Source organism: Nelumbo lutea, chromosome 1 (genome assembly GCF_056320005.1).
Source record: "Nelumbo lutea isolate HS-2025 chromosome 1, American lotus-T2T, whole genome shotgun sequence".
Lineage (NCBI taxonomy): Eukaryota > Viridiplantae > Streptophyta > Magnoliopsida > Proteales > Nelumbonaceae > Nelumbo > Nelumbo lutea.
The window spans coordinates 135,802,929-135,827,111 of NC_142684.1; the positions used below are offsets into that span (position 1 = coordinate 135,802,929).

The following is a 24,183-nucleotide window of genomic DNA, read 5'->3' on the forward strand; positions in this document are numbered from 1 at the left end:
AAACGAATTGGCAAAAAACCTATATGGTTGTTTCCAAATTTTCTTTGCAAAAATATAACTTCTTATTTATCACTCATTTACATCCCAACACTTGGTTTTGGCTAAATAGGTCTTGCCTTAACCAGATTATAACATTGGAAATATATATTATATTATTTGCATTGAACATATTTGTTTTTACACTCTTCCCAAATGGAGCCTAACGTGTTTTTGACTCATAATAAAATAACATAATGCACAATAATTTAAGGTACATAAGACAACTAAAGTGGAAACGTCCATGTGAGCACAGTTGCACACTGTGCCACATAAAACAACCAAAATGAAATCACACCCCTGTAAGGGAAAGGGAACCAGAAAGACATTTCCCCAACACCCCAAATGGTATTACAAACGTTTGAAGTTATACCTGCCCCACCAAATATGATTTTGGTATAACTCATGTCAAAATGCTTACATGGTACTTATATGGACCATGGTTTTTAAAAACGACCCGGAGAGGGAACTGATTAGGGGTTCAGTTGTCGGGTCAAACGGTTGGCCCGTTTTGACAAAAAATAAAAAAATAAAAAATGATCAAAATTGTTTGAATGGTTCAAACAGTTAACCACCCAGGTTTTAGAGATCTATGCGTTCCAAGGCACCATAGGCGCCTTGCTCTGCTATTTTCACACAAATAAAAAAAACCCCTTTTTGGCCATAAATTTAATATTTTTATAAATAAAAAAATGAATTTAAAAATATAAAGATTACATATAACATATCTAAAACCTAGTTATACATCATTTATTGATAAAATATATATTTATACATGTGTGTATATGATGGCATGAAACGGCTTAAACCATTCGCCCTGGCCGGTTGAACCAATGACCCGCGACCCAGGAGGCAAAAGGAACCGGAAAAAAGGAACAATCAAGTGTATTTTGTATTGTCCTTTTTCCAGTAATGAAAAGGCTCACAGAGGCCAGAGCAACACTAATAGTTCCAACTTCCATCCATACATCTGATCTGATGAAGAGAGAGTCACATGGGGTCCAGAGAGCGATTTTCTTGTCTTTTTTTTTTTTTGATGACTAAGATATCCATTACTTTGAGACCTGATCAAAGTCACCAAACGATATTGGCCTGTTTGCGCCCATGTGACACGGCATAGAGCAAAACAGCAAATATAAATTGGAAAAAAACTCGCTCAACACCTGGAAAACATATAAATCGTCCACCTACATGTTCAATTTCTGATTACCAAAAGAAAAAAAAAAACAAAACCTACACGTTCATTGCACATTCCCCCACTTACTTAGGTGGTATTCACCAATAGGGTTATATTTTATTTCTTAGAAGCAGTTTTCTCAAGAAAACTGGCCCCACATAATGCATTTTCACTATTTCCATAACCCGAACACAGTGAAAACTCACTCTTTGTTATTTGTTATATTTGCAGTAGGTCCCATATCAGCAAGAAGTAAGCAAAACCCACTGAGATAGAAACACGTTTTCAACCTGGTTAGAAGTTGGATTAACCAACAGAAAATCCTTACAAAGAGAAACAGCTTAATTCATCCAAACGAATTTTCTGAAAATTGTTGAAATACACTTGGAAACCATTCCAAAAATCTTCGCTTCTGATTCTACTCACGGTTCTGCTAATTAGAAAATCACAATACATTGACGCATGCTATAAAATGTGCCCTCCTATAAAATCAACCTCGTAGAATGGTAATCCTCTTTCCTGCTGCACATTATCAAGCAAATAAGGAATGCCAGAAGGTACTCGGGGATTCAGCAACCCAGAGTCAAAAAAGAAAGGAACAAGCCATCATTATTGCAGTTCACTGATCATGGGTGAAGAGCTCCTAAGCAGCAACTGCTACTTTTTCTGGCTTCTTAGCCGCTGCCATTTCTGGCTTCTCGATTCCTTGGATATCAGTAATTCTCAGCTTGGTCAGCTCCTGAGAAGAATGTAGATAAGCTACATGGTAAGAACAACAAATCAACCAACTGGATGACAGCAGATTCACTGTGGTGGGTTAATCTTCAACATACCTGGCGGTGCCCCTTAGTTCGTCGGTAGTTCTTCCTTCTCTTTTTCTTAAATATAATAACCTTGGCATCTAATGCCTGAAAGAAAAGCAAGAGATATTTCAGAAGCACGATCAGATATAAAATGTAGAACTTATGCCACAGTTCACACATCAAGGGCTTCCACGTCAAAAATATAAAAGCATGACCAAATATAAAACCAATGACAAATCCAATTCTTGAGGAGAACAGTTTATACAACTTGATACTTCTTACCAGTAACAGTCACGAGGAAGAAGCACGAAAATACAACATTGAATAACTTTGAGCAACCTTATTATAAGGATGATTATTATCTTCAACACAAATGAAACCAAGAACAAGTACAAGTAACTCTATATTTCAAGAATTATTAGATCTTCTACACTATTAGACGAGCCAAATCCTTTAAAGAATTCCGATGTCACAAATACTGGAAGGGGACTCGAGCAATATTACTTTTGATTGTCGTCTGGGATGAGCAAAATTGATGTCTCGATTTTTTTTTTTTTTTGAGCATATGCTTCAAGGCATGACCAATCCAACCGAACTTGAACAGTGTCATCTTGCTTCACTATCAATAGGTGACTCGAAGGATTAAAATTTTGCAACGTATTAGGGTGTACCAGCTGATACGTATTGTATTGGTTACCCTCCAATACTCCCCTACAGTAAGTGTTTCGGGGTCTGACCTGTTTCAGGGGGTAAATGGGCCTTATACTGACCCCCTGAACAGGTTTGGAAGAAAAAAAAAAGTAAAAAACAGTCAAAGAGACAGGTCGGTACGCCCCAATACATTGGGTGGTGCCCGGATATACCATGATCCGGCATAGCAGCCTGTATCGATATTTAGAACCTTGGTTGACTCCTCTAGTTGCATCTCTTTTTCATGATCATGAAATAACCAATTAATTTTATTAAATGAAATATATTTGAAGCACTGTATAATAGACTTCTCTGAATGAGCAACAACAGTCATTTCGTCCTACCACCCTCATATTCTCATATAAGCGCCCATCCAGGAAGGGTAGGAAGACAATACAACTCAAGCTGATTTTCACCTTTCCCAACCAAAAGAATCAGTTAATTATTTGTTGATCCTCTACCCATTTGAATGGGGTCTTCAGTGAGCTAGTTATCAATTCATACTCCCAAGTTGCACATTTAGCCTTAATATTTCACAGGACTTGTCTCTAAGTTCGTCTTGATAAATGACCCAAGCATATAAATCTGCATTACAAGTCATAGGGAAAAAGAAATAGATTGTCGCTTACATGCTCTTCAACAACTGCATGAACAGCCGCATCTGGCAATGTGGGCCTTCCTATGATAGTCTGAGTTTTTGATCCAAGCATGAGAACCCTGTTCAAAATCAACTGCAAGAGAAAATTGTCAGCAAAAAATGAACCACAATCAAGTTTATGGCAAATCTTGAAAGGTGATCAGCAACAGAAGTGAATAAGATGATCTGATGCAATTTCTCCAGACAATACATTTGACAATGTTGCCTTGGAAACCCAGGGCCCTCGGGGGTGGGAGTTGTTAGAAAACATGAGGTCAGTATCATTTTAAGTTTCTCAGGCCCGGTGGGACAAGGAAATTCCTCTAGAGCTGAACTTTTGGCCTTGGTTCAGGGATTAAAGCTGTTAGTTAGGCAAGATCTAAGGAATGTGGAAGTTGAAGGTGACTGTCAAATGGTTATAGGTTGGATGACAAAGCAAAACCAAACTCCTTGGAAGTCCAGATCTTTAGTCAGAATGGCTCAAGCTCTAGGTGCTGGCTTGAACACCTCATTCAAGTGGGTGCCTAGGAATGCCAATTTTTTTGGCTGATTCTCTGGCTAAGGCTGTGGTTGGGAAGTCTAGTTTAGATTAGGGATGCCCAGGACTGGCTACTAATGTATAATTTGTAACCAGTGCTCTTCTTTGTTGTATTTCATTTTCTCTGTTGTCAGATGTGGATGGCCTATTAGGAGGCCCAGCTTTGTATGCTTCTTTGGCTGTACTTTTGTGTGCAGCTTGTTTTTAATGAATTTTCTCCGTGTTGCTTATCAAAAAAAAAAAAAGATGTTGCCATGTATGCCTTCATTAACAAAGGGACTACATCAATAAGGCTTTTTTCTTTAGAAAGTAAAAAATTCATTAACTACAAAGATTGCTTCCTTAAATAAGGCCGAGGAAAATACTTAATGTAACAGTAAAGAAGCCATCATCAGAAGCAGAAAGGGATATGAAAGGTAAGGCCTTTCCAATCAGGAAAACACTTGGAAAATAAAGGACCCATAGAGTTTCTAATTGTGTTATAAACAACTCGGAACAAAGGCTGTCAACAGACTCCAAAAATCTGGTATCTGATTCAACCCTGAATCCAATTATCCTGGATTTGGATGTCAGGAGTTGCATCCAATTAATCATCAGACTGGATGCAGATTTAACCCCATCCGATCCGATTAAAATCCAAGTCCAAGAAAAATGTGGTATAATTAAGTTATATATATGTAATTATGTTTGTATGTGTGTGCATGTACGTGTCTACACACACACAAATATAAGGAGTTTATAACTAATAAATTTTATATTTTATATTTACTTACATTTTTTGTGCAAGTTAAAAATAATTAGTCTTTTTATGAATAACAGAAATTGAATTATTACATTAATAAAGAGAGAGTACAAAGGCGATAAAATAATTAGTATATTTAAAAAAAAAAACTTTTTAATTTTTTTTGTCACTATAAACATAATAAGTCTGATGCAGATTAATTCTTAATCTGATCCAAATCCAACATGTCAAATTTCAGGATGGATTCGAATCCATGGGTTTGCTGATCAGATTGGATACAGATGTAGCTGGATCCAATTCAAATCCGATCTGTCTACAGCACTATTTGTAACTGTCCCTTCAAAAATTTGGCTTGCACACTCAAGATTCATGAGAAGAAATACAACAACAGTGTCAACTTTCCATCCAAAGGTAAGGACAAGGTTCTTGATAAAGCTTTCATAAAATAGGTTCATTTAGGTGGAAGTGGTATTTGTCCCAATGTACCGTCTCATTGGATCAGCTAGCCCAAAATCCATGTTAGCTTTTATTTGGCATATGCAACAAGTAAGTCCTAAATCTGCGGCTACCATCTCTCCTTAGCAACGTAGTAAACTAGTGCCTTGTACACTAATACTAACCTACTTGCCTGCAGCAACAATAACTAAAAGGGAAGATGTATTCTACAGGCATGGCAATCATTATATTTTTTATCAATAACAGAAATCATTATATTAAAGGACAATCATTATACTTTTTGTATAGGTGACTAGGTGTATGGACCTATATACTTCTCTATTCTATACTTAGTTTAAGGAACTCTCACTAAACTGGTTAACAAAACCGATTTTTAGTATTATAATGCATCAATTTACCTTTCAAAAAAATTATCCCTTTACAACCAAAAAACAAAAACTGCAGCCCAGATAAAAGAGGCACCTTTCTTTTGATAAATGGTATAAAATTTGTATTACTGAAAAAAAAAAAAAAAAAGAGGGGCAAGGTACCCCAATAATCATATACAGGCTGCTAAATAGCTGAGAACAAAAAACCATTTCAGCTCTATACATAAATCCACAAAAACTAAAAAAAAAAATGATATTTATACACTGATATAAAAGTGTGGGTGAGGACTCACCACTTCAATGGGAGAGGACTTCACTTCAAAAATCCTACTGCTCCTCTCTTTCCACATAGTCCAGCATAAAGCAAGGGGGAGGGACTTCCAGAAAATTCCTTTAACTGAAAAACAGGCTGATTCCAAGAGGCTAACAAAGATGGCATGTCAGGGGGTGTCACCCAGGATCTCCCAAACAGAACCAAAAAATGAAACCAGATTTGTTGGGACAAAAGCAGAATGAATAGGGAGATGAGACACCGATTCCTGAAGCATGCTACACAAACAGCAAGAATTCTCCACATGCACAAAGAAAGAAGGTGACCATGGTATCTGGTGGGTATAAGTCCCCACATGATGGAAGCCCAAGGAGTAGGCTGAGCTGCTGGACCTGTGAGAGCCATGTAGCCAGGTTTGCAAAAAAACAACCTAAACTGTCACCAATCCATATCCTTCCATTACTAGCTTTGGGGTTGAAATCAAAATTGTGGAATCTATCCAGTAGCAATCCAAGATTATCCATCTCCCGGTCATTCAAATTGCATCTGAAGGTGGGACTCCAAACTATGCTCGAATCCATCCTTTCAAAACAGTCTTGGACCAGGGCGTCCTTCCAGAAGCTCAGTTTGGAAGGAGTACAAATGCAAATATGTAGAGTGCAAAGTCTTGTATTTTCTATTATTTTGTATGTATTTGCACTGTACATATTTGTATTTCTACTCCTTCCAGACTAAGCCAGAAGAGAGTTCTATCACCCTGACCCGGTTTCAGCTTAGTGAAGGTTTCAAAATCTGATTTCACTCTCATGATACCATTCCAAACACTACAACCATAAGATTAGTTTGGGGGAAGAGAAACCAACCAGTGGGAGACAAACCATATGGGCTTGCTATTAACTTCCACCACAAAAAGTTTCTCTCCTCCCCAAACCTCTGCAACCGTTTGCGAAGGAGAGATTTGTTCGTTATGCACAGCTTCCTTAAACCCAGGCTGCCAGTTGATATAGGTTCAAAGACTTTATTCCAAGCCACTAAATGAAATTTCTTCTCACCATTTTGACCTTCCCAAAGGAAGTCCTGCGGAGCTTCTCCAAAATGTTGGCCACCGAGGAGGGGATGCAAAATAAAGGCATGTAATAAATGGGCAGGTTTGAGAACGCACTTTGAATTAGAACAAGTTTTTCACATTTTGAAAGGCTGGAACTTTTCCAGCCTGCTAGCTTCCTGCAGAATCTCTCGATGACAGGACCCCATATAGCAGAGGAATTATATTGTGCACCCAAGGGCAAGCCTAGGCATTTAGTAGGTTGGGAACCAACTTTACAGCCCAGGGCCCTTGCCAATTTGGCTATTTGTGGGACTTCACCAATTGGGATAAGCTGGCTCTTTTGCAAGTTTATCTTCAGCCCCTAAGCAGGTTCAAAGCAAATGAGAACACAACTTAAAAAAAAAAAGTCTTCGTGGCTTGCTCTTGAGAAAACGATAGCATCATCAGCAAATTGCATCAACAGGACTTGAGGTGCTTCCTGGCTTACCTGAAAACCTTCCAAATACCAACCATCCATTATCTTTCTAATCAGCCTTCCAAGAGGTTCAACAATCAAAATAAAAAGGAAGGGAGGCAAAGGTTCTCCTTGCCTTAGACCCTTCATCAAGTCTATATCAAACCAAAATTCATCTTTCTTGCATACTTCAGAATTAGAAGAAACTTCAACATATGTTGATATCACTCTCTTCAATTCAATGCATACAACCTCAAATTTCAGATCCTCTTCATGTCTCTGAAAATCTTTACCTATCGTCTTGCCAATCTCAGCAAGAGGACTGAAGGATGCTGCTCCTTAGACAAAAACAATGCAGAGAACTCAGATCCTGAAGCATGCTTTGGAAATAATGGGTAGCTCCACTGATAGAACATCAGAATCCTTAACTGAATTATGTTCTCCTATATATTCAAGTTTATCATTATAAGAACAAAATATGCGTTTGAGCATAGTTTTCAAGGCGCCAAGGCAAGGCTAGGTGACAGGGGGGCGCCTTGTCGCCTAGTCGCCTAGGCGGGCACCTAGGCGATAGATTTTTTGTAAGTAAAAATCACATATCCTAGGGTAGTTCCCTAGGTTCCATATCCAACTTTCTTTAATAACTGTCCATGATTTTAATAAGAAAATTATAAACTTCATGTTTAAGTCTAGAAAATCAACATATATATGAGAAGAAAAAGAAGAAAGGAAAGAAAATTCAAAAAATAAAGAAAATCCAACTTTCTTTAATAACTATTAATAATTATGTTTCTTACGATGCCCTTTCACCATCCTACTTTACCTACATCTCTGCTATTTCTTCAGTGTCCATTCCTTGTAGTGTTACAGAGGCAATACAATCACCTCAGTGGGAGGATGCCATGAACCAGGAAATGGAAGATCCCATAAAGAACAAGACTCGAGAAATAGTTCCTCTTCCTAAGGACAAAGTTATTGTGGGATGCAAGTGGGTGTACACTATAAAACATAGGGTTGATGGTTCAATTGAGAGATATAAGGCTTGGCTAGTGGCAAAAGGATATACTCAAACTTAGGGCATCAATTATCAGAAGACATTTTCTCTTGTGGCTTCCTTAATACTCAAACTCCATTCAAATAATCTTCTCCTATTTTCTCTTACTTCTCATGGCCTTTGTATCAAATGGATATGAAGAATGTTTTTCTTAATGGTGATCTTCAAGAAGAGGTTTACATGGACTTTCCTCCTAATGTGAGCTTCATTAATAGTGAGGGAAAAGTATGTCGTTTGAAGAAATCTCTCCATGGCCTCAAGCAACCTCCTAGGGTTTGATTTAGTAGAAATTGTTGATTGCAGTTTCAGATGAATTCCTTGTGAAGAGAAAGAAGAAGAAGATGAAAAAGTTTCAGCAGTAGAGAAAAAGAGAGGAGAAGAAAAGGAGTGGGATGTCGCCCAGAATTGAATTAGTTCTGACCGCCAACTCCTCTTTATATTATATACTCAAATTAAAAGAATATGAGATTACAAGAATGCCCTTAGTAGGGCGGCTACTTAAGTAGTTGAACAGTCACAACTTAAAAACATAAACTAATGGGCCTAAAGCCCAATAACTTCCTAACTTAACAACTTAAGAAACTTCTCCAGAAGTCACCCTTTCACTGATGAAATGTCTATCCACTTCAATATGCTTTGTCCGGTCATGCTGAACTGGGTTATGGGCAACGTTAACTGCTGCCTGATTATCACAGTACAGCATCATAGGTTCTTATGCCTTTAAACCAATCTCTCCTAACAAGGAACGGATCCAAAGAAGTTCTGAAACTCCATGTGCCATGGCCCTGTATTCAACTTCTACACTTGATCTTGCCACCACTGTCTGTTTCTTACTTTCCACGAGACTAGGTTACCCCTAACAAGGGTGCAGACTCCTAAGGTAGATCTCTTGTCATCAAGGCATCCTGCCCAATCAGCATCTGTATAAGCCTCTAGCTTCAACTGTCCATGATTAGCAAATAGTATGCCTCTACCTGGGTGTCCCTTTAGATAAGCAAGAATCTTGTCAACAGTCTCCCAATGCTGGACTCATGGGGCATGCATGTATTGACTCACCACACTCACTGCATAGGAAATGTTTGGTCTTGTCATACACAAATATAGCAACCGCCCCACAAGTCTCTAATATCTCCCAATGTCCTTTACCAGCTCACCTTCCAATGCATTAATTATGTGATTTTGATCAATAGGAGTATTAACTAAGCAATGTCCTTTACCAGCTCACCTCCCAATGTCCTTTACTTCCTTTGAGAAATAAAGGTTCCATGTTTTGACCTTGCAACTTCAATGCCTAAGAAGTACCTAAGCACCCCAAGATCCTTAATTTCAAATTCTCTGTGTAGATTCTTCTTCAAACTGTCAATCTCTGACAATAATATCATCCACATAAATAATTAGGACTGACACCCAAGATCCCCTTCGCTTCACAAATAAGTATGATCAGATTGAATATGAGTGTAGCCAAAAGCAACCAAGGCCTTCCTGAACCTATCAAACCATGCTCTGGTACTTTAAACCATAAGGTGATTTCTTAAGTCTGCATATCTTCCCCTTTTCAACATCATTGTAGAAACCAATAGGGAGATCCATATGCACTTCCTCTTGCAAATCTCCATTTAGAAAAGAATTTTCCACATCAAGTTGAAACAGGGGCCAAGAGTATGTGGCAGCAAGAGAAAGAAGTATCCGAACAAAAGTCAACTTTGCAATTGTTGCAAAGGTCTCTAAGTAATCAATGCCATAGGTCTGTATGTACCCTTTTGCAACAAGTCTGGCCTTATACCTTTCTATACTTCCATCTGCCTTATATTTGACTGTGTAAACCCATTTGCATACAATAATCTCCTTGCCCTCTAGTACATCCACGATCTCCCATTTCTGATTCTTAATTAAAACTTCCATCTCTTACTACATAACTATCTTCCACTCATGTTTGGAGAGACCCTCACTAACACCCTTAGGTATAGACATGGGAACTGTAACTGGAAGATGAATAGAATGTTCACTCGCTTCCCCAAAATACTCCCCTTGAGAAAGATTCTTCGAGAAAAAGGATGTGGACTCAAAAAAGGTGACATCCATAGTAACATACCGGCTCCCAGAGACTGAATCATAGCAACAGTACGCTTTCTGATTTTCTGCATATCCAAGGAATACCCACTTCTTTGCCTTTGGATCAAGCTTCGATTGATGAGGACCAAGAATATGTGCAAAACAAACACACCCAAACACTCTAAGAGGAATATGGAATATCTCCCCCTCAGGAAAAATGAGGCTGAATGGGGTGCTGAATCCAAGAATACGAGAGGGCACCTTATTAATCAAAAAGACTACTATAAGATCAGCATCACACCAAAACCGAATTGGAACAGTAGATGTGATCATCATCCTTCTTGCAATCTCAACAATGTATTTGTTCTTCCTCTCTGCAACACCATTCTGCTGTGGACTGTAGGAATAGCTACTCTGATGGACAACACCATATTCTAACAGATACGGTACCTCATCTCAAGATTTCAATAAGTAAATCCAAGAATATCGAGAAAAATCATCCACAAATAAAAGAAAATATCGATAGCCACCCGTAGAAGGAACATGATATGGTCCCCACACATCAAAATGAATAACATCAAAAGGAGATGAACATCTTTTATTACTAGTTTTAAAGAAATGTCTACAATGTTTCCCAAGCTGACAACCTTCACACTCCAAACTGGACACATTAACAGACTCAAAAAGCTTTGGAAATAAGAAATTCAAAGAAGAAAAAGACAAATAACCTAAACGATTATGCCAAAGCATAATCTACCTCACAGGCCCCGACTCACTATCCCTGTTGACATGATGACCCTGACGATGAGGAATCACATCCAAGAGGTAGATTCCATTCACTTCACGACCACTCCCAATCATCCTCTTTGAATCCAGATCCTACAAGACACAATGACCAAGAGAAAAAATTACTGAGAAATTTAGGTTCTTAGTCAAACTACTAACAAATAACAGGTTAGTACTCAATCTGGGAACACAAAGAACAGAGGGAAGGAAAATTGAATCATTAATCTTGACAAACCCCTTCCCAGCAATGGGAACATGAGATCCATCAGTTGTGCATACTCTGTCTCTGCCAGAACAAAGTTGGTAAGAAGAAAAAATAGAAGTATGGGTCATGTGCTTTGAGGCTCCAGAATCTATAACCCAAGGAGATCCCTCCCTATTTGTAATAAAAACATAGTTTGCAGTGGCATGTGAACTACCTGTGCGAGCAAAGTAAGTAGAGTGTGCTCCACCAGAACCACTTGTACCAAGCTGTCCACCTGTTACTGAATTAGGACTGACTATATCCCGTTGATTCAGGAATTGCCCATATTTCTCAAGTTCGGCAGCCCTCACTGCAGCAGCTGCAACAGACTCCAGAGTAGCTATAATAGGGGGGGTCGGTGTGTCACCAATGACTGCCATGTGAGCATTTCCCTTCTTGTTTTTGAGTCTATTTGGCACAAGATGAGGATGAAGCTTTCAGCAGGTATCTCTTGTGTGTTTAGGCTTCTTACAGTAGTCACAAATCAAATCCTTCTTGTCTTCCTTCCTGATTTCACTACCGCCCCGATTTCCACCTTGTTTAGGTTTCACAGTGCTAACCATGGCTGATTAATCAAAACCATAATTTTTCATCATCACATTTCTCCTACTCTCTTCTCCAAATACAAAGGCATATGCCTGGGAGAGAGTAACAATGTCCCTGAAAGAATATGTTATCTTGCAATATCACTTCTGGTACCACCAACACCCTTCTTGTGTCCTAGATGATCCTCTCACAAAATATTCCTTTTCTGCAGAACGGGAGAAAAGAGAGAAGAGACAGTCGTCTCTCCAGAGACCTCCAAAACAGGCAGGACTTGAACCGCCCCCTTCAAAAAACTCTAAGGAACCCTAAAAAATTAGAGTGCCACTTCCTAGGTCAAAATTGATGAGTCCAATAGAAACAAGACTCTCCCCCTTTCTCTAGTTTTTCCTGAATTTAATGGAAAACCCTAGACCAATTACAGGGCAAAACAGATCCACCAAAAAATCCAAAAACTGGGCTTACCTGAGATCTTTGATCAGCCTCCCAAATCACCATGCAATCGGCCGATATAGGGCTGCATGATAGAACAGCTCAAAGAACTTTCGGCATGCTCTAATACCAAGTAGAAATTGTTAATTACAGTTTCAGATGAATTCCTTGTGAAGAGAAAGAAGAAGATGAAAAGTTTCAGCAATAGAAAAGAAGAGAGTAGAAAAAAATGAGTGGGATGTCGCCCAGAATTGAATTAGTTCTAGCCACCAACCCCTCTTTGTATTATATACTCAAATTAAAAGAACAAGAGATTACAAAAATGCCCTTGGTAGGGCGACTACTTAAGTAGTTGAACAATCACAACTTAAAAACATAAACTAATGGGCCTAAAGCCCAATAACTTCCTAACTTGACAACTTAAAAATAAAAGATCAACAACTAGGCCCAATAACTGGAAATTGGGCCAACTCAGTAGGTTTGATAGATTCAGGAAAGTCGTTGTGAAGATTCGCATAATATCAAGCTGATCATACTTTATTCAAAAGAAGAGTTGATAACCGTGTGACTATGCTAATAGTATATGTTGATGACATTGTGGTCGCTAGAGACGACACCTTTGGAATTACTCAATTGAAATCCTTCCTTGCTTCTGAATTTGAGATCAAGAACCTAGGTGATCTCAAGTATTTTCTTGGGATTGATGTTACAAGATCAGAGAAAGGAACATTTATATCATAGAGGAAATATGTTCTTGACTTACTTCAAGTGGGAAAATTGAGGTGTAAGCCAGCTAAAATTCCAATTTATCCCAATTATAAATTAAGTGATGACGATGGAGATATTCTTCCAAACAAAGGTGTTTATCAAAGATTGGTTGGTCGCCTTCTTTATCTATGTTTGACTAGGCTTGATATTTCATATGCAGTAAGTGTGGTGAGCCAATACATGCACAAGCCTAAAACATCTCATATGTTGGTTGTAAATAGGATACTTGCCTATTTAATATGTTGTCCTGGTAAAGGAATGCTATATACTAACCATGAACATCTTAAGGTTGAGGCTTATACTGATGCTAATTGATTAGAGTTTTGAATGATAGGAGATCTAGTTCAAGTTATTGGACATTCGTTGGTGACAATGTATTGCCATGGAGAAGTAAGAAACAACTTATTGTAGCTCGATCTAGTGCTCAAGTTGAATATAGAGCAATGGCTCATGGTGTATCAGAATTGCTATGGTTGAAGAGTTTGTTGGTAGATATTGGAACACAAGTAGAACCTCTAATGCATCTATACAATGACAATCAAGATGCCATAAACATTGCATATAATCCTTTCCAACATGACCGCATAAGGGCGTAGCCAGGAATTTTTTATGAGGGCCAAAACTTATGGATGGGCCATAGGGGGTGCAACCATTGGGTGGAAAGTGGGGAGAGGGAGGAAACATACATAAGAAAATGCATTACATGTGGTGTTTTTGGACCATGGGGGTTGCCATGGCTCCCCCGAGTCCCCCTAGCTCCGCCCTTGTGACTGCACAAAACATATTGAAGTGGACAGACACTTTATTAGAGAGAGAATTGCTAGTGGAGAGATTTTCCTACCTTTTGTAAAGTTAGAAGATCAACTATTTGATTGTTTAACCAAGGGGGTTCCCAAACTGAAACTCGATAACAATCTTGGCAAGCTGGGCATGATAGATATCTATGCTCAGCTTAAGGGGGAGTGTTGAAAATATGTTTTATTTGTAAGGGCTTATTTATCTTTCTTGGTCATTTTTTGTATTTGGGCGTGCTAAGGGCATATGTGTAATTTTCTCATAATTTAAATATTTCTTTGTGGGAGTGAACAGCAACACACCCCACACTTTTGAACATTAGTTTGCATCTACTCATATATTATTATTAGTAAATATATATATATATATATATATTGTAGAGAACACCGATGTGGGCCCCACAGCTATGGTCCCACTGTGTTCGTAGGGTAGAATGTGTTCTAGTCTTCCTAGGGTTAGTTGGTGGTCAGTTGGTTATTTCAGTTGTTATTTATTTCAGTTTTATTTTGTTCTATTTGTTATGTAAATACTAAGGGCAGATCTATCATTTCCAATGTAATGAGCATAACCTATAAATACTAAATAGAAGTGGCGGCGGCAGAACATTCAGATTTTGTCCCTCCTTTCAACCCTCTGTGTTCTATTAGGGTTCAAGGCTGATAGCAGTCTTGAACTTCTACTTGGTATCAGAGCAAGGTTAGGGTTTCTCATGTGAGTCTAGTCCAGCCAACCACATGAGAACCATCTAGGGCTGGAAGCTGAGAAAGTAGAGCTCGTTGACTGATTCTTGGAGATCGCCAAAGGGTTTAGCAACTGTTGAAGACTTTCCACGGTTGCAAAGTGTTGGTGATCAGGAAGAATCAGAGAAGGCTAGGGTTCGGGTAACCTTGGAAGGTAGCGGACAGCTTCTCTTGTAAGTTATTTTATTTTCTAAGAGAAGTACTATCAGAGAAGATAGGTTAGACCTATCTAGAAAGGGCGGCCGAACCATTCTAGGGTTTTCTTCTTTCTATTCTCTAGGACTTGATATTGATCTTGCGGCAAACCCTACTAATCTTGCTGCAAACCCTACTACTGGGCCAAACCTTGTGATCTACCTGTGAAGCTCTTCTTAAGTTTTTTTCTCAGCATTGATCAGTTTTAGGGTTTCATATTAACCCTACTACAAGTCTTATCTGTACGGTACTGCTTGGAATGTGCGGCTGAGAATTTTTTTAAGGACTGATTAAAACCCTAATTCTGGTTCAACATATCAGATCATTCTGGTTCAGCATATCAGATCTTTTAAGGGGTGAAAACTATACAGACTGTTGTTGTTGTGTTTGCTAATTGGTTTCAGATCAGACTTATACTGGTTTCATGCACATATACCGTGAATACAGATTAGTTCTACACTGATTTTTTATTGTGATTGATAGTCCAAGTGCTGTTCTTCGACTGTAATAACCCTAATTTTTTAGACTACTGGTTCTTGAACGAAATGGAGTTTAAAAATCAGGCAGAAGATAGTTTTTACATTACAACCGTAAGATTTGATGCATCAAACTATTTGGAATAGGCCCAATCAGCCATGATGTCTATTGGGGGAAGGGGTAAATTAGGGTATCTCTTGGGAGATGTGAAAGAACCTTCCAATGGAGACCCCATGTATACCAAGTGGGTCCAAGAAAACTACTTGGTTATGAAATGGCTGTGTAATTCTATACAGCCTCATATCGGCCGAAATTACCTGTGGGCAAAGACAGCCAAGGAGATATGGGATGTTATGAAAGAAACTTATTCCCAACCCCTTATTGTTGCCAGAGCTTATGAATTGAAATGTGAAGTGAATACTCATAAACAATGAGAGAAACCGGTTTCGGTCTACTTCCCTACCTTGAAGTCCCTGTGGCATGAGATTGATCACTTAGAGACTCTTGAGTGGGAGAGTCACAAAGATGCACGGACCCATAGAAAGCAAGTCAAGACAAACGGGGTGTTTGAATTTCTAGCAGGTCTGAATTCAGAGTATGATATTGTGCGGCAACAGATATTGACCAGAGATAGTGTGACTCTCTCCCAGGCATACTCCTTAGTGCATAGTGAAGAGACTAGGAGGAAAGTCATGATGCAACCTCAGCCTCTTACACCAGCCCTTGTAGTTGTTAAACCCAAATCAGGAGGTGATTCAAAAAGGGACAGGAAGAAGGAAGATAAAAGAGATGTGGTATGTGAGCATTGCAAGAAACCCAAACACAAAAAAGAAACATGTTGGAAATTGCATCCTCATTTTGTCCCGACAAAGTTGAGAAGCAAGAAGGGTAATGCTCATGTGGCCGTGAACACTGATTCAGCATCCTCGTCTGGCACAAGAGGCACACCTTTAGAGACCTTAGCTATAGTTCGGACTGCTCTAATACAGTTGGAAAAGGAAGTTGGGAACTCAGCTACCATGCCACCGCAGTCACCATCAGCCCCTGCCACATCTGCTTTCGCACATTTAGGTACTCGAGCCTCAGCCTACCATGCCTCAGCTCCAAGTACTACTGCACCCTGTTGGGTAATTGATTCAAGTGCATCTGACCATATGACTAGCTTGCCTTCATTGTTTACTACTTATCATTTGTCTTCTGGTAGGGATAAAGAATCTATTGTTGATGGTTCTCTTGTCCCCATTTCTGGCAAGGGTGACATCAAGCTATTGGATACTATATCCTTGTCCTCTGTCTTGCATGTTCCTAAGCTTGATACTAACCTTCTTTCAGTCAGTAGTATTACCAAACATATGAACTGCTCAGTAACTTTCTTTCCTGACCGATGTGTTTTTCAGGACTTGGAGACGAAAAAGGTGATTGGGACTGGTCGTGAGACGAATGGGATCTATCTACTCGGGAGAGTTCTCGTCGGGAAGAGTCAGTGGATAAGAAGTCACTTGTTTCTCAGATTGTGAGTCCGGTTATGCCAAGCATAACCGATTGGGTCATTTGTCTTTCCGGTCCTTAAAGAGTTTGTTTCCTACTTTGTTTGAGTCTGTTGAGTTGTCCCAATTGAAATGTGAAAGTTGTGAGTTTGCTAAGCATTGTAGAAAATCTTATTCATTGAGTAATAAAATGAGTAATAGTTCTTTTGATATTGTGCATACTGATGTTTGGGGGCCATATCACATCCCTTCTATGGGTGAGTACAGATATTTTTTGTTATTTGTTGATGACCATACTCAGTTTTCTTGGGTTTATCTTATGCGTTCACGAGATGAGGTTCCCGCCCTGACCCAAAACTTCCACCAAATGATCCTAACCTAGTTTGATGCCAAGATCAAAGTTCTTAGATCTGATAATGCAAAGGATACTTTGCTAAGCCATTGGCATCTTACCTTCTTAATCATGGGGTTAAAGAAAGGAAGAATACACATCTTGGAGGTGGCTAGAAGTATTATGTTTACCTCCAATGTCCATATTCGCTTCTGGGGTGATGCTATCCTCATGACAATATATCTTATTAACAGGGTTCCTTCCCACGTTCTTGATATGAAATCTCCTTTTTCCCTTTTATACCCAAATGAGGAGTTGTTTACTGTTCCCCTTAAAACATTTGGTTGTTCCTGTTTTGTTCAGCTTCTCGGACCCCATCACTCCAAGTTCGAACCAAAGGCCTCCAAATGCATCTTCTTTTGTTATGCACAAACTCAAAAGGGTTATTGCTGCTATGATCCTGTCTCAGGGAAAAAGTTTGTCTCCATGGATGTCACTTTCTTTGAGGAGACACCCTAATATTCTTGGGTTTTTCCTCATGGGGAGAGAAGTGAGAGTGGGGATTTGGGTCCTTTTCTTCAGGGGGAGCGCAGTGAGGGTAGGGTTAATACTTTTGGGGTTGTTCCCTTACCTATTCCATTGAGTGATGAGGACTGCAATAGTGAGGGTGGTCAGAGGGATCAGGAGTTGAAAGTCTATCACAGGCGATGCAAACAGGTTGATCCCGGTCATCAGCAGTCCAGGCCAATTCCAACCTCTTCTGCAGCTTCAAGTCCGGGTATTACAGTCACAGGACCCACAGAGACTCCTTCCACTGTTGCCACTTCACCTCCTGCAGACGACCTTGACCTTCCCATTGACATCCGTAAAGGAAAACGGCATTGCACCACATCTACAGCCCACTGCATTTCCCAGTTTTCATCCTATGATCGCCTATCTCCCTCCTACAGGTCCTATCTTACTTTCATTGCCACAGAGACTCCTTCCACTGTTGCCACTTCACCTCCTGCAGACGACCTTGACCTTCCCATTGACATCCGTAAAGGAAAACGGCATTGCACCACATCTACAGCCCACTGCATTTCCCAGTTTTCATCCTATGATCGCCTATCTCCCTCCTACAGGTCCTATCTTACTTTCATTGCCAATGTCCCTATTCCAAGAACAGTGCAAGAAGCCCTATTAGTCTCAAAGTGGAAAGGTGCAATGCAAGTTGAAATGGATGCCCTGTTGAAAAATAATACCTGGGAGCTAGTTGATCTGCCCAAAGGAAAGAAACCAGTTGGATGCAGATGGGTATTTATTGTGAAGCACAATGCGGATGGTTCCATTGAGAGGTACAAAGCTCGGCTAGTTGCAAAAGGGTTCACCCAGACTTATCGTATAGATTACTTGGAGACCTTTGCCCCGGCAGCCAAGATGACCACCATTCGAGTTCTATTATCTCTTGCAGCAAGCCACACTTGGCCTTTGTACCAAATGGATGTTAAAAATGTTTTTCTGAATGGAGACCTGCTGGAAGAGGTTTACATGCGGTTGCCTCCTGGATTCTATGATACAGAGACAGGTAAGAAGGTCTGTCGGCTCAATAAGACATTGTACGGTTTGAAGCAGTCACCTATAGCTTGGTTTGATAGATTCAGACTAGCCCTTGGAAAGTTCGGTTATGTACAGACCCAGTCAGATCATACACTGTTCATCAAGAGGGTGGATTCCTTTCTGACACTACTTGCAGTATATGTTGATGATATTGTGGTGACAGGAAATGAAAGCCATGAGATTGAGTCCCTCAAATAGCTCCTTCATCAGGAGTTTGAAGTGAAAGATCTTGGTGCACTACGGTATTTTTTGGGTATTGAGGTTGTTAGATTTAAACAGGGGATATTTGTCTCTCAGAGGAAATATGTTCTAGATCTGTTGGCGGAAACTAGAAAGTTAGGTGTCAAGCCTACAGATACACACCCATTGAACAGAACCACGGGATTAGTGCAGAGAGTGGGGAGCTGCTTGAAGACAAAGTTATGTTCCAACAATTAGTGGGAAAGCTCCTATATCTCTGCCTCACTCGGCTAGATATCAATCATGCAGTTAGTGTTGTCAGTCAGTACATGCATTCTCCTAAAACCACGCACCTTCTTGCAGCAGAAAGAATATTAGCATACTTGAAGAGATGCCCGGGTAGAGGAATATTGTTCAAGAACAATGACCACATGAAGGTGGAGGCCTATACGGATGCCGATTGGGCTGGGAGTGTTGATGACAGAAGGTCTACCTCTAGATATTGTGCCTTTGTGGGAGGTAACCTTATCTCTTGGAGGAGTAAAAAATAGAGTGTTGTCTCCCGATCTAGTGTTGAAGCTGAATACAGGTCAAAGACTAACGGAGTGGCTGAAATTCTATGGTTGAGATCACTACTTGAAGAGTTGGGTATTGAGTATGGGAAGCCCCTGATGCTGTATTGTAATAATCAAGCGGCTATTAATATAGCACACAATCCGGTGCATCTTGACATTACTAAACATATTGAAGTTGATTGACATTTTGTATGAGAGAGGGTCTCATCACAAGAAGTGTATCTCCCGTACATCACGTCCAACATGCAGCTAGCAGATATCCTCACCAAAGTTGTACCAAGGAAGAAGCTAGAGGCGGATCTATCAAAGTTGGGAATGATAAACATTTATTCCCAACTTGAGGGGGAGTGTAGAGAACATTGATGTGGGCCCCACATCTATGGTCACACTGTGTTCATAGGGTAGAATGTGTTCTAGTCTTCTTAGGGTTAGCTGGTGGTTAGTTGGTTATTTCAGTTGTTATTTATTTCAGTTTTATTTTGTTCTATTTGTTATGTAAATACTAAGGGCAGATCTGTCCTTTCCATGTAATGAGCATAACCTATAAATACTAAATAGAAGTAGCGGCGGCAGAACATTCAGATTTTGTCCCTCCTTTCAACCCTCTGTATTCTACAGTTCTCTCTTCTCTTTCTCTGTCCCTCCTTTCAACCCTCTGTGTTCTACAGTTCTCTCTTCTCTTCTCTACATTTTCCTTCTATTTTCGAACCTGAAATCTATTAGGGTTCAAGGCTGATAGCAATCTTGAACTTCTACTTATATATCAGTAACATATAATAAAATTTGCATGTTCCTATTCATACCAGGCTTTATATAAGGGGTCGGGGTCGGGCTCAAGATCTAGGCCTGATGGTCAAGCCAGGCTCAGGCCCAAGCCTAGACATTTTCTGTTAATAAAGAGGCAAATCCCACCCTGGCATGAACAGATCTAATGCCAAGGAAACGTCCCAGAACCTGCAATCTACAACAACACATCCTCCACACAGTGACTTCTACCCAACCTTTCATGTTATACATATTTCCATGAATGGACAATGGGCTTCTCACAAACCAACTGAATCTTCACCCAAACACCAAAGTTGTAATTTAAACCACTTGGCCTCCTTCCAAGTCCTTGACATGACTAGTTTACTACTTTTATTTTGAAAAGGTAAAGTATTATGTTAACATTGAAAATTTATTTACAGCCCTCTGCACAGTGAGATTCTGTATAAACAACCACAGGGCGCTTAAAAGAACCCAAAAAAAAAAAAACAAAAAACTCACAGCCAAGAAATGTAGGGCTAGTGTTATCCTCAAAAAACTTGTCTCTAACACTATTTATAAAGAATAACCTCTCTCTAACACTATTTCCTGGTAATGCCGCAACATAAGCCTCCATATAAGTTGTATCTTCATAACTACACCTGCTTCTTTCATTCAGCAAACTATTACACAATCCATTGAAGGTACTTCCAAATCCCAGTATCACATGGCCATGAGAGAGCCTTTTGGAGCCTGGAAGTCTATCTACAGTAACAGCCTGCATCTTAATGAGGAGTAAATATGGAAGCTTGAATTAGAAATTCTGACGTGAACACTTGTTATAGGCTACATCAAGCTAACTTTACCAACAAAAGCATTAAAACCTAGACACAATTAGCTCCAAAAGAACCACTTGATGCAATATGGGGTGCTAAATAGGGAAGTTACTTTTTCAGTTGACAATTTGTGGGAAAGCCAAACGAGCGTGTGGAGTATCAATATCCATGGTGTAATAAAAAGATATACATTGAGATTGGCATAAGAAAACATGAGGAATGAAATTTACAGAAAGGCTGCCATAGTTCTGATAATTTGAAATTCAAAAATATTGTGCCTGTAAAACTAAAAGTAAATAAAACCATAAAAAAACAAGAAAGCAAACCCACAGAAAACACGAGATTTAACATGCTCTTAATGTATTTCAGCAATGGTTGCATAAATCCATGGATGAATTCCCGGTGAAAATTCAATATAATCTCAATTACAGTTACAAACCTAACTTCTCGCTCTAGTTCCCAAGAAATATGTTTTTTTTCTCTCACAAACCCTAATTCAACCCTCAATAAGAATATAAAATGCCCCCTTTCTGACCTCATACAGACATTTTCACCTTTGGCTCAGGCCACCTGGACACGGGGTTCCATTCCTAGCTCCAACACTCAGTGCTCCCGAGCTGCAAGTCATCTATAGGATCTGGAGGAGGTCTATGAGCCAGTAACTCCAGACACACTCTCTCTCTCTCCTAAGAGTGTACCTTTGAATCTTAGAAGAAAAGACACCTACATAACAATACCATGTATTCAAAAATTTACAACCAACTTCCTTAAGACTCCATTTTTTCCTCTGTAAAATGGACATAAAACTATTGATCAAGAAATGAGCATAACACTTTTCAGGCTGAACTATTTCGGTTGTCATTTTTGTACAAGTAACAGAAGTAAATTTTATTATTTAATGAACTTAGAACATGTACAAATCATGGGTAGCCTCGGCTACTCCCCCCTGTAAACTCAAGACTGTAAAAAAAAAAAAAAAAAAAAAAAAAAAAAGGCTATATAACCTTGAGTTCTTTAATCCTACAACTGAGCCCAAAAACAATGTGCCTTGTTAACTCCTTCTTTTGCTAACTGGTCTGCTAGACTGTTAGCCAATCTTGGAGTCCACTGAATTACCAAATGCATCTCCCTTGAAAATCTTCTGAACGTTTTAATTTCAGTTGCCATTTCCACCCTTGCCCCTCTAATTTGGTTTCAAGTAAATGGCAACGGAAACAACGTCATCTTTGTATAAGGGATGAATATATAGCTCAAATATTTCAACTAGAAAACTTTTACGCCCACAGTCTAATCAATCAAGTCAAACCACATAAAAGTTTAAGGTTATTGTTCATACGAGTCACTACAATAGCAGGGAAGTTTTTTCAGATGTCAAGCAACCAAAAAAAGTAGTAAGACACACATCAAATGCTAAATTACTAATTTGTGATCTAACTTTTAAAATTAAAACAGAAAAAAAAAATGAGGGAATTTGTACCTTATCATTGACCTCGCAGAATTTCAGCCTCTCGGTATAAATACAATCCCCACTGCTCACTTTGAACTGATGAGAACCAATCTATCCAAATAAAAAATAATAATAATAAATAAATAAATAAATAAAAACAAAGCATCGAGCACATTAATAATGGGTGAATTCCATCATGTACAATATGGATAATCACAGTTATGCTACTGCATAAGTCTAAATCAACCAAATAAATGGAAAATGCACAAAACCTGAACAACGGCAAAAACTGGCTCCCATGGTTTAAAAGGCCTCTCCGAAGGACCAAGAGGCCCGACCACTTTATACCCTATTGCATCTGCTTCCTTCTCTGTCTCCTCTAATGAATAAGATCTGTTCGATACACAATTTGACACCGGAATATGGTCTCCTTCTCCGTCGCCATCACTGCTTTCTCCCATTTCTTCTTCGTTTTCGTCTTCGTCTTCGTCTTCGTCTATATCATCATCTTCCTCGGCCTCGTTGTCATCGTCGTCGTTCTGGGGTTTACTAGAATTTCTCCTTCCAGATGAGTAAGGGCGAACGGTTTGGGACTGAATGCAGGAGGCAGATTCGAATGTATGACCGATACGATAGGTGATTGAGGTGGGATTTTCAAGCAAGAGAGGATCAGATGCAACAAGGGTGCGAAGTTGATGAAGAGCTCTAAGGCTTTGAAACGATGAGTTTAAGGAGGCTAGAGATCGAAGCTGATGAGTGAGAGCGTTGAGGCATCGTCTGCTCGCCATGATTTCTGCTTCAATGCGCGTACTGGCGTTTCAGGCTTTCAGCTGATGGGTAATAGAGAATCGAACGAGCACGAGGGGTTTTAGTTAGGGGTTAACCTACACGGTGCGTAAGATGGGCTATTGGGCTTTGGAATTAGTTATCCAAACTCCAAAGAGTAACGCTAGGCCTAGCCCGCTAGCCGACCACTCAGGGCCCGTTTGAGAGGACTGAAACGCATCGAGTGGCTGAGGGGTGCTCACGGTTCGGTTAGGCAATTTCTATAAACCGAATCGGTCCTACTGGTTTTTGACCGAAATCAAATGGGTGAATGACGGTTCAGCTTAGGGTCAGAATTTGAAGGCTTAAAAGTACATTTGGGATAGGGTCAGCTCGATGCCAATTTATACAGTGGGAATCAAATATCTACATTGGATGCATTCGTACTTCTCTGAAATCAAATTATAACTGGTTTATTAATTTTGAATTTTGACCAGTTTGATTATTTAACTTTCAAATATATTATAAATCAATATATAACTTCTTATAAATCTGTATATTATATTATAAATACTATAAATATATATAATATAATATATGGCACCTATTAAATATATAATATACATACAATTATATAATTGGTCGGCTTAATTAACTACCAATTTTTTTAGGTTAACCAAAAACTGAATTCGTCATTCGGTTTTTCAGAAATATCGAACCAAAAAACTAAATCGATCAATTTGATAACAACTCTTGGCTTTCTATAATGGACCATTGTACCCCATATGGATAGCTTGTAAGTTTATTTGGGTAAAAGTCCAAACACTGACAAGCCAAATCGGATGTCAGTCGGTTATCAAAAGTGTTTTAACAAGAACACTTCAAAGCATCGGAATCTTCAGTTTAACTAATC

General features: G+C 39.3%; 1 protein-coding gene across 1 annotated transcript; it reads right to left on the minus strand.

Moving 5' to 3' along the window:
* Window positions 1–1,480: 1,480 nt before the first annotated feature.
* On the minus strand, window positions 1,481–23,402 carry NFD1 (Ribosomal protein L21). The gene is made up of 5 exons (XM_088943812.1): window positions 22,778–23,402; window positions 22,536–22,616; window positions 3,336–3,437; window positions 2,047–2,121; window positions 1,481–1,952 (listed from the first exon to the last, which is right to left on the minus strand). The coding sequence occupies exons 1-5, from the start codon at window positions 23,291–23,293 to the stop codon at window positions 1,857–1,859; spliced, it is 870 nt and encodes a 289-aa protein (XP_088799938.1). The 5' UTR covers window positions 23,294–23,402; the 3' UTR covers window positions 1,481–1,856.
* Window positions 23,403–24,183: the final 781 nt, after the last annotated feature.

Bases quoted from the DNA above. Each gene is read 5' to 3' on its own strand.
- NFD1 (XM_088943812.1), bottom strand. From the start codon at position 23,293: ATGGCGAGCAGACGATGCCTCAACGCTCTCACTCATCAGCTTCGATCT. The intron at 22,617-22,777 runs GTTTTGTGCATT...TTATTTGGATAG, and splicing joins CAGTTTTTGCCGTTGTTCAG to ATTGGTTCTCATCAGTTCAA. The intron at 2,122-3,335 runs GTAAGCGACAAT...CTTTTCTTTCAG, and splicing joins ATGCAGTTGTTGAAGAGCAT to GCATTAGATGCCAAGGTTAT.